The sequence below is a fragment of the Engraulis encrasicolus genome, chromosome 9 (assembly GCF_034702125.1).
Source record: "Engraulis encrasicolus isolate BLACKSEA-1 chromosome 9, IST_EnEncr_1.0, whole genome shotgun sequence".
In the NCBI taxonomy this organism is placed as follows: domain Eukaryota; kingdom Metazoa; phylum Chordata; class Actinopteri; order Clupeiformes; family Engraulidae; genus Engraulis; species Engraulis encrasicolus.
This window is the reverse complement of record NC_085865.1, coordinates 13,193,017-13,203,968: the sequence shown is the minus strand read 5'-3', so window position 1 is coordinate 13,203,968 and position 10,952 is coordinate 13,193,017. Positions and strand designations below refer to the sequence as shown.

Here is a 10,952-nt window from a genome sequence, read left to right as displayed (position 1 = left end):
AAAAGCAGGCTGCAAAAGACTGATCATCCTCCAGTGTTTAAACTGGTGAAAAAAAACAGTGGTTTCCTCTACACCAATCTAAAATATATAAGCCAACAAAATATTAACAACATAAACATGGTGCTTTATGCTGAAAACTGATAAGAGATACGGCAACAAATCAAAACCACATGCATGACAGGTTGTCATCTGTCATCTTGCCTGAGATGACATCCTTTCCCCCCCTTCCGTTTCCTTTCCTTTTCATCTAAAAGAGGACGAGGAGACACACGACAGGTGGATAGTCATATGAAAACATTAGAAAAGGTGAAACGCATAATATCTCGGATCTCAGGCACCATGGAGAGGGAAGGTGACCCTTTCTTTTGACTGCAGAGGGGCCCGGTTGTTATGTGGCTACATAATTGGATTTATTGTAAGGTGGAAGATGGCTGGTTGATATGAGGTGAGGAAGACCGAGAGTGTCCACAGATGAACCTGCTGTGTGGGACTGATGTGCGCATACACAGACAGACAGACAGACAAAACAGAGACAGACAGACAGACAGACAGACAGACAGACGCACGCCTGCGCACATATCTCATATCATATTCTTATATCTGGTTCAATAAAGTACTGTTCAAAAACATGGTGAGAAAGGAAAGCCACTAGTTGTTAGTTTTAGTATTTCAGTCCAGTACACGATGCTATAGCCTACAGGAACATACACACACACACCTTCAGATGTCATTCCATTCAGGAAGGACATGGAGGAAGATGAGAGAATGTGTTTGAGGCTGGTCTACATTCATTACATGTCCCTGGAGGGAGGGCTCTCAGAAAACCCACCAGCCGAGAGAGAGAGAGAGAGAGAGAGAGAGAGAGAGAGAGAGAGAGAGAGAGAGAGAGAGAGAGAGAGAGAGAGAGAGAGAGAGAGAGAGAGAGAGAGAGAGAGCACCCACAGCCTCACATCTATGCAATTGACTTTACCTAGACACATAGACACCCCCCCCCCCTTTTTTTTGCCTCATTCCTAATAGACCCATGGTGTCTGAGGATCGATTGCCGTAGTGGTTTAACTCATAAAGAATTCAGAGCACATGTAGGGCAACGTAAACTCAACCAGCTGCTCACACTACATGACAGCAGACTACACTGTGTACACTCTATTTTGAATACAGCAACACAAAAAAATGCATTTTCGTGGTCGAACAGAAACATTGGGTGGGTAAGGCAGGATGGGATTAACTTAAATCCTCCCCCAAGGGAAAAACAGTAAGTGCTACCAGGACAACAGAACAACCAAGGAGGCCATGCAGAAAAAACAAAAACAAAGTGTGGCATGCAGCAACAGGACAACAACAAAACATGCATAATTCCATGACTATTTAATGTAACAAAAATACACAAGAACAAAAACCGCACGATTCAGCGAGACTATGCAGGAGGCTCTCTCGGCAGGAAAGGGCATTTAAGTTTATCTTCACCCACCCATGGCTGCGGAGCTGTGGCATGCATGGCAGCGCGGTTATGTGAGGAGAGGCTAACTACCGGGGTGCACTGGGCCCTGGGGGGTATCTGGGTGGTTTGATGTGTGACTGCTATGCTATACTGGGATTTGGTGAGTGTATCATCACAGGAAAGAAGCAGAGGCATATATAAGATGTGTATTTTCACACCAGCTTTGTGTGACGCCATAGAGCACAAGGCTCGCTAGCTTTCACACTTTTTTACTCTCTCTCTCTCGTTCTCTCTCTCTCTCTCTCTGAAGCAGCACATCGATTCAAAGTCATTTCTGAGACCCTCTAATCCCAGATCGAGTCATAAGGTCTCTGGAAATCACTCGGGCGAAGATGCAGCCAGAGGATGGATTTATAAATGCCACAGCAACTATCTGGGAGAGGTATACGAGGGAAGGCTGCTTAAGCTAATATATATATTTTTAACTAATATGTTTTTTACTACTTCTACTATTATACTACTACTACTAATAATAATAAAACAGTATTAAAACAGTGGGATAAAAAGCAAGATATGATATTTTTTACAGAATAGAAGCATGAGTGAAAAAGAAGGTGGTGGAAGGAGTGGAAGGGAGAGTGAACCCTCTGCTCTAAAGCTGATCTCCTTAACCACCTCGCCACAGATGCCCCAATATCATGAGACCATACGTTTCATAGCAGAGACAGTTTAGTTGACCAGTTTTACACACAAAAATGTCTTAGTTCAAGTCATACATTTTATGTTGGATTCAGTTTACCTCCGTCATTTGATGAGCCAATTCATCTGACACTGCCAAAATGGATGTTTCCCTGCATTTTTGCACATGAGTGAGTGAGTGTGTGAGGTTTTATATCAGCTAATTAATTTGTTGAAAGTCTGCATGCTGTGTTGATTCACTTTCAAAAAGAATAATTAATCACTCACATGGAGTCATACACACATTATACAAAGAAAATACAGATGAATATAAAATACTGATTTCATTCAGCTTTCATCTGGTGGAAGACATTTTCTCTCCCACTCAGGTCTGTCTTTTGTAATGGTGGAAAAGCTTGGTGCTCCATCCAGGCAGGCACAGTATTGGCCTTGTAAGGGGAGGAGACCAGAGACCAGAGAGCAGAGGAAATGGACATGTGGTAGCAATCAAGGCTTCCGGCCCTGTTCACTGCATGGCTTGTTTACTGTGTTTGCACTTATGTGTGTGGTTGTGCGTGTGTGTGTGTGTGTGTGTGTGTGTGTGTGTGTGTGTGTGTGTGTGTGTGTGTGTGTGTGCGTGTGTGTAGGGGTGTCGTACATGGGGGTAAAGTAGGACTGAGTCACCAGGCCCCCATGCATAGCCTATAGGGGGCCTACACACAGTCCAATATATGGCAGAGGGGGGGTGTCCATTGGCGCTGATTGTACATAGGGCCCACAATTTGCTGCTATACGTCCCTGTGTGTGTGTCTGTGTGTCTGTTTTGAACAAAACCACCACCCTGTTACACCAATTCAGTGAGAGATGAATGTGTGCCCAGGAGTTACATGTGTGAGTTACATGTGCCTCTTATGTAATGCTCAAAATCTGAGAGAGCAACAAGACACGGCTCTCCAGAAAGCTCTCTACTTGACAGGATAAGTGCCCAGTGTTATCTGAACCCACCTTTAGAGTTAGGCTACATACGGTACCTACAGTCTAGAGATCTCCCTACATTACGCAGAAGCGTCGGCATTTTCCATTCTCGAGGGACATGCCATTATGTTTAAATGAAAGACACAGGTATTGCACAGTACACAGGACACGTGTTTATCCACCACCCCCACCCCTACACCCCATCAAATGAGCTGAGGTCCAAATTGATGTGGGGCTCTTGCTCAAGGAGCCTTAGGCTGTCAGGGGGAGTCCTAATTCCACTTCCATTTCTGCCCATCTACTGGACCACTATACAGTTAAATGGTAAAGTGTTGAGTTTGTTTCAAAGCTCATCTTTTCAGTTTATGATTTTCGGTGGTCTGCTTGGATCAACAGCTCGACAAAGGTGCAGTGGAAATACAGTATGTGTGCGTCACCTATATCCCTTCTGAATTCAGAAAGACTTGAAAACACAGCATACCTGCAGTACAAACAGACAACCGCTTACTTTAGAGAGCTCCAGTTTGAAACAATAAGCCAGTATCAAAAGCAGCTTGCTTCCCCAAAGCCCCTACAAGCGTCTCTTTTCCCCCAACATCTTTGTCCCATTAGTAAAAGGCCCAAATTCAAAAGGGGGAGTTACATAAGCCGGTTGATTATATTCATCTGCTCTCCAGCTGCAGCAGTCTCCTCCTTTCCATTTCGACCATCTTCCACTGATGAGCAAGCTATGGTTTAGAACAGGGGCGAGGAACCATTTTCATTTGAGGGCCACTACATATTTGATTAAGGCTCAAGGGCCGTACTATGAACATAAACAATGATTTCCCCCTGCACTTTGAATCTATATTGAAGAATGCCACCTTCACTAGGTGCCCTGAAAATATGACTTGCATTAAAAATATAATTCAAGATTTTTTACAAAACATGTCATATGAAACAGCACAACATTAAAATTATACAGGGGCTGGATAAGACCGCCTCAAGGGCTGTAAATGGCCCTCGAGACATGGGTTCCCCACCCCTGGTTTAGAAGCTCCTTTGCAGCAGCACGTGTTCCTTCCACTCAGCTCAACTAAGGATTTTGAGCATTTCACTACACAAGTATTGGCAACTGCTTGTGCCTACAAAACACCCCTCATGATCGTGTCAGTAGAGAAGCATTCAGGTTATGTTATGGGGAGGGGCAAGACACTGGCAGCCAATCACGTGCGCAATTTTTTTGACCGACAGCGGTTTGCAACAATCAGAGGTTGAGTTATGCGCAGATAGTTTCGCGCAGTCAGGTTATAAACAAACTTTGGAACCCATGTATTTGGAGTATTGAGTATTGGAGCTTAGTCTTACACCGCTACCCCACCTGCTGTTCAGAGCTAGTAATGCACTCTTGTACTTGTATAAGAAAGTGGTTCCTACTGTACTCAGGGCCGCTGACAGGGTCTGCCTATAATTTACTAGTCATGTCCAACAAGCAAGACAATGCCATGCCCAAAACCAAAACCATTTCAAAATGCCAATTAGGGTAATGGTGTTCTGTGGATGCACATGGAGGCCGCTTTAATTGCAATTAATAAACAGCATACCAATCATGCACATCTCCAGCTTCCTATTAATCACCATTAACAGTGTTCAACAAAGAGCATTGCCCTTCAGTGTGTTCACAAATCACCTATTAAAGGAGAAGCCAGAAAATGGAATTGACACGCGTTTGATCAGTAGACCAAGTAAAAAACACCCCATTGTCAAGGAAGACAGAAAGGCAATGATTTATATAAAGTGATGCATTTATTCATTGTAAAAAAGTGAGTGTAATGTGATATAAATCTTTTTAAAATAATTCAACACGTGATATTAAAAATGTGTCTTCACTTCATTCCATGTGGTTGTGTTTCAAAATCAACAGCGTGAAATTTTTCTGTGACTTCCTAAGGGTAGAAAAAAAAAAAAACAAACATGTTAAAGACTGCGTCAATAGACATATCCAAGGCACTCTTCTAGGTTAAAAAACTTTTAATAAACTTAGCTAGTTCATGATGGAACTGTAAAAAAAATGCCAACATGTTTCGGCCGACAATGGCCTTCTTCAGGGCTAAAGACCGTAATGTTAAAGACCGTATACAATCTTGTGCATGCTCATTTTTGAAACAGAAATCCTAGATGGTCCTTACCTTGTGATTGTAAATGAGGTTTATGATTTGGACCCTTGACAGGAACAGAATCATACATCAGAGATCTTCTTGGCAACCTGTCTTCAGAATGATGGCCAAATGGAAATCCTGTCAAAATGGAAATCAAAACAATCAGTTAAAAATAAACCTCCCAATTCCTGTCGGACAAATGCAAACCCTCCACCTAAAACTTCTACAGATCTTTTTGAAAGCTATGCTTCATGGTCGACATTAGGAGTAAATCTGTTTACGGGTTTTAATAATTTCATATTGCCTCCAAGAAGCTTTTAGAAAAAACTGCTTTGCTCTGCACACGGCCTAGAAGAAGTCACCTCACTCACCTCTTTCCCAGCCGGGGTCACTCTGCTGGCTGTGCTGGCTGTGCATGCTGCTCCCTCGGTCCCAGGAGAGGTGTCCGCACCTGGGCACGTCACACGAACAGTTCTGCTCCCTCAGCTTGGACCGCTGGGCCATTGGGCACTTGTCAGAGTGCCGGCCAGCGTGCAGGAGCTTCTGTGCGGAGGACCTCTTCACTCCCGTCAGTGACCCCAAACTATTTTCGGAGGCCTCTCCGTCCGTCGTGTCCTCGTCATTCAGGCGACCAGGGACATCGGAGCCAGATCCTTTGGTCGGGTTGTTCCCCTTGCCACCAATAGGAACACACTTGCAGACTCCTTCTCTTGGAGATCTGGATGGATCGTTTGGCTGACTGTTGGGGGGCCTTAGGCGCTTCATGCTCGGGGTGGGGCTTGTTGCGGCGCTGCCACGTTTAGTCAGTGACCGACCGCAGACACACTGCCTGTGGCGAGAACAAGGGGACAGCAGACCCTCTCGTCGAGGAGATGTTGGCTGGCCCTCACCGTCAGATAGATCACTAGGAACTCCAGCTCTCGGTTTGCGTCTGCCACTCTCCTCGGCACGCCTTGAAGAAAGACTCTCCGAGCTTTGGGACATGTGCAGTCCAGCCTTCAGCTTCCTCGCATGGCTGCAGTGCTGCGGTTGCGGCTGCCCGTTTGGCTGAAACTTGCGGTAGTAGAAGACATTCCCAAAGTCAGTTAGCCAACTGCCAGAGGGCCCGTCATGGCCCGGCAGGGACATCATGGCGTCGTGCAGGTCAGCTTCAGTTGCCACTATGGGCTCCTGGTCCTGCGGCAGGGACTCGGCTGGATCCTCCACATGGGTGGCCAGGCCGTTCTGGATCAGCCACTCCCTGTTGGGGATGTAAGGCATCAGCGACTCCACGGACCACACAGACGTCTCCATGTGCTGCACTTCCCCAAACTGTAACTCGAAGGGCAGGTGCAACACCTTGCACGGTGGGTCCTTACTGTTGAAGAGACCCTGCTGGCCAACCACCTCAAGTTCCACTTCAGCCTTGTCTTGAGACACCATCTTGGAATCTGTGCTGAGCACAACGGACGTGCTGTGATCAAGTGCAACGTTTTCAGCTTGATCAGCCGAGCTGGCGTTTAAAACGGTCGCATTTGGTGTTGCTGGATTCGGAGTGGCTGCCCTTGGCGTGGCTGCCCTTGGGGTGGGGGCCTTTTTAGCAGACCCCTCTGGCACCGGTGGTGACGACTCCACATTGCCAGCAGATGGCGATGCTCCCATGAGGAGAATATCTGGGCATGGCGGGACACCGGTCGCGTCTGAGGAATCAGCAGCAGCCATCACAGTTATCTGCTCACCCGCTGCAACATCCACCACCACCACGTCTTCCTGGAGCTTCTCCGGCTGTAGTTGAGGCAACAGGTTCTGGACAGCGCCTTCCATCTCCATAGTCAACACCTGAGCCCCTGTGGTGCTGTTCAGTGCTGGCCCAGTGGTCTCGGACACCAGCTGTGCAGTCTCCTCTCTGTGCGCAATCTGAAAATCAGACCCATTGCATTCGATCTGCACCTCCTCAGCCTGGAACAGAACATGGTTCTGGAAGACCCTGGAGGTCTTGGGACTTGCGGCACCACCGAAAGGGGTGCTGCTGGACAGGCGTTTGGTTGCGGCTGCCACCACGGGCTCAGAGCAGTCAGGGATCCTCGCTGGAGTGGGCGAACTAGACATGGAGGTGTTGGTCGAAACCGACGCCGTGCTGATGCAGCACGTGCCCCGTCCCGACTCCCCTGAATTACCGGGGCCATTTGGTCCACCGTCAGAGGAGGTGCTGCGAGAGGGGCTGGGGACTGTTGTTCCTTCAACCGGTTCCGTCTGGACTTCTGAGCTGACCATGACTCGTGGCTGGGTGGCGTGGTAGCGGAAGCGGCGCGCCTGGTAGGCCATGGCCGGGGCCATCTGCGGGTTGATCATCTGTGGGTTGATCATCTGCCTGTAGTCCACCAAGTGCAACGGTGTGTGGGGCATGATGAAGCTAGGACCATCAACATACGGAGCAGGAGGGGGTGGAGGAGGGAGAGCAAAAGGGGGCACCATGCCATAACCTGCAATTATACAAAACATAGTGTTACCAAGTATGCACTTTCAAATTAAAGCTGGACACAAACAGTGTTAGGTTCCACGTTCTAGTTAGTCAGTCAAAGCAAGCTTCAACCTATTATTCATTCTCATTATTCAGTCCATGTTGTATTAATTTCTTGCCCTTTTCTCAGTGAAACTTCATTCTGTGGATTACTTCACAAATGCATGGGGAAAAAATCCTATTCCAATGCACTTACCCATTGCAGGAAACCCACAGTAAGGGTTATAAGGCATTGCCCATTGATACGGCAGGTAAGGCTGGGGAGGTTGCACATAAAAAAATGGCCGAGGGGTACGCTGGTGTGGATCCTCGCCGTGGGGTCCCCTGTAATGCCCCGGCCTGGGGCCAGGCCCTGCTCCTGGGGCCGGGTGGCGGGGGTGGGGTACTTGAGTAGGCTGAGCTGCAGCTGCCATGTCTGAAGGAAAAGAACAGAAATCACTTACACGAGTCATCGCAACATCACTGCAATAGGACAATGAACACAACCAATCTCTCTGCAGAAACTAAACTCCAGCGTCAAGATCAGCCATCAAGACTCCTGAGCCAGGAAGAACAAATTGATGAAGGCCACCCATTACTTGGCCAATCCCCATGACCAGAACAGCTCAACAAGAAATTGATATTACATTGAAAAAATGACTGAAAATGGGGATATGGCTGGTTCACATCTTTAAACTAGACACATATACTGATACACTGTTAAATATGGTAAAACACACCACACCACACTACACTACACTACACCACACTACACTACACCACACTTCCAAACCACAATTACTGTGTAAAACATATGAAGAGGAAGGGAAGCTGCCATCTCTTCAGCACAGCCAAACATACTTGCAATTCATGCACCTGCAGTTACCAAGACAAACACTCCTAGGAAGTGCCAATCTGGTTTTAAACATCAGGTAACATGTCTGGAAGGAGCTGATTGGTTGATGAAACTCCTAGCCAATCACGCTAATCCTTGGAAACAGCTGACAGCAGTATTCAAGTAATTAAGCAATCAAGCAATTAGCAATTAAGTCACCAAGACGGATGGTTGTAAACAATTGGAAATCACTGGCAAACCACCATGGGTGGGGGTGGGGAACCTATGTGTCTGAGGCCATCTTATCGGGCCCCCGATATAATTTTCACATTACGCAGTTTCACATGAAATATGCCATATTACATTTGCAATGCAGTTAAGTTATATTTCATGGGACCTACAGGTACAGGGTCATCCCTATGTTCCCCAGGTCCTATGTTCCCCTCTACTGGGGAACATAGGACCCTTTTTTCAAAAAAGGGTTCTGTTTCCCACTGCTTCAAAGTAGACTGCTGCCACATGGCAAAGTGCAGGTTGCTGTTGCAACGGTGACAGGTTAGGTTTAGAGTTTTGGTCAGGGCACAATTTGAAAACTCAGAAACATTGCATTACGACAGGTTAGGTTTAGGGATGGTTTTGGGAAGGGCACAATGTGAAAACTTTGAAACATACAATGCGGGGAACTTAGGACCCTATGTTCCCCGCTGCTAGTAGACTGCTGCCGCATGGCAAAGTGCAGGTTGTTGTTGAACCTCTGACAGGTTAGGTTTAGGGATAGTTTTGGTCAGGGTACAAATTTACAACTCAGAAACATTGCATTTCTGACAGGTTAGGTTTTGGGTAGGGCACAAACTTGGAAACATACAATGCGGGGCACATGAAACCTTTTCTGGAAAAACGGTCCTATGTTCCCCGTTCCCATACAAAGACAGGGGAATATAGGACCCAGGGAACATGGGTACGCTCCCACAGTTACAGAGCGTGGGGTCTGTTGTAAAGGTCACCTTCAATATATACAAGTATAAGCCTAAAGTGCAGGGGGAAAACCTGATTTGTATTAATAGTCTGGCCCTTGGAGGACGTCTATGGCCCTTGGAGGAATTTGAAGTGGCCCTTCGAATGAAAAAGGTTCCCCACTCTTGATTTATTGGCTACAGCTCCTAGGTCAAAGAAACTGATTCAATGAACTATATGATCAAAACAAAAGGTGTTGTTCATACGTATCCAGATATTTTTAAATGTGGATATTTTTATGCTGTTTAGGTGTAAATGAAAACTCCATTGTAACGGGTGCGTTTTGGACCCCAAAATGGAATATTTTTAAATCCGGATTTTTGATATGTCGACTTTAAAACTCTGTTTACGTGTCAACGGAAGGCCAAAAGCAATGCATTTTCATAAAGATCCATGTACGTGTGATCATAACTCCACAGGCTAATTCAATTCAAAATCAAAATAGATTTTCAAAAGGATGTGTAAATTTGGGCTTGCAGGCATAATTACAGCCAGGAAGATAATCAATCAGTGCTGGAGCACACCCCATGATATTTCTAGGACAAATTGGCTTTGGACATTTTTAAATATCTCCTAAATGGAATGGTCATCAGCAAGGATCAATGATGCTAAAAGACAAACTTTGACTTTATTATGGGGGCAGGGGTGGGTAAGGGGTGTATGGGTGTTCCAAATAATGACGTATAAACATGACCTTCTGTGCTACTTTAGGAAACAATAAAAGAAGAAAGACTTTGATATAGCTGAGGACATGGAATGGCATCTGCAATTACGTCTGGAATTCTCTCTTCTATTTGCAGATTAAGTAGCATGACAAGAAAGAAATACAAATACATTTCAAACGTTTCATTCATTTCATTGGGAAGGGGCTTGACACTGGTCATTTCAGGACATTGGAAATAAGCCATAGGAAATATGTGGTGGGATGGATTGTGCTTTCCGAGTTGTTTGTGCTCGTGCACATGCATGTGTGTGTATGTGAGTTAAAGACAAAAAAAAAGATGATATGCTGTTCAAAAACTTTAACGATTTTACATGTACCATTATAACCCCAAAACACAATGTGTGCAGTGAGTGTGTTAAGACTGTGTGTGTTTGAAATTGTCCCCAAACTTCAAAATGATCAATTTAATCATCTTGTTTAATGCATATTTGACAATAAATATATACTGATGAATGTTATGAGCACTCAGATGAACAAAGTCCCAATGATGTGCTTGCAAAACACGCTAGTTTGGTGATAAGAGAACGTTACCAAGTTCTTGGTAACATTAGATGATAAATATGATCCCTTTCTCCGGTCAGGTCATATAACCAGGGAGTATAATTCAAGCCCTTTTTCTTCTACAGACAATATTAAATGTATTCCAAAACAAAACATTCAAATTCAAA

At 45.6% G+C, this 10,952-nt stretch overlaps 1 protein-coding gene across 1 annotated transcript; it reads right to left on the bottom strand.

The window, feature by feature from the left end:
• Nucleotides 1–4,860: 4,860 nt before the first annotated feature.
• buc2l (bucky ball 2-like) lies at nt 4,861–8,647 on the bottom strand. Its single transcript, XM_063206538.1, has 5 exons — nt 8,573–8,647; nt 7,929–8,147; nt 5,604–7,694; nt 5,263–5,370; nt 4,861–5,019 (listed from the first exon to the last, which is right to left on the bottom strand). The coding sequence occupies exons 2-5, from the start codon at nt 8,143–8,145 to the stop codon at nt 4,991–4,993; spliced, it is 2,445 nt and encodes an 814-aa protein (XP_063062608.1). The 5' UTR covers nt 8,146–8,147; nt 8,573–8,647; the 3' UTR covers nt 4,861–4,990.
• Nucleotides 8,648–10,952: the final 2,305 nt, after the last annotated feature.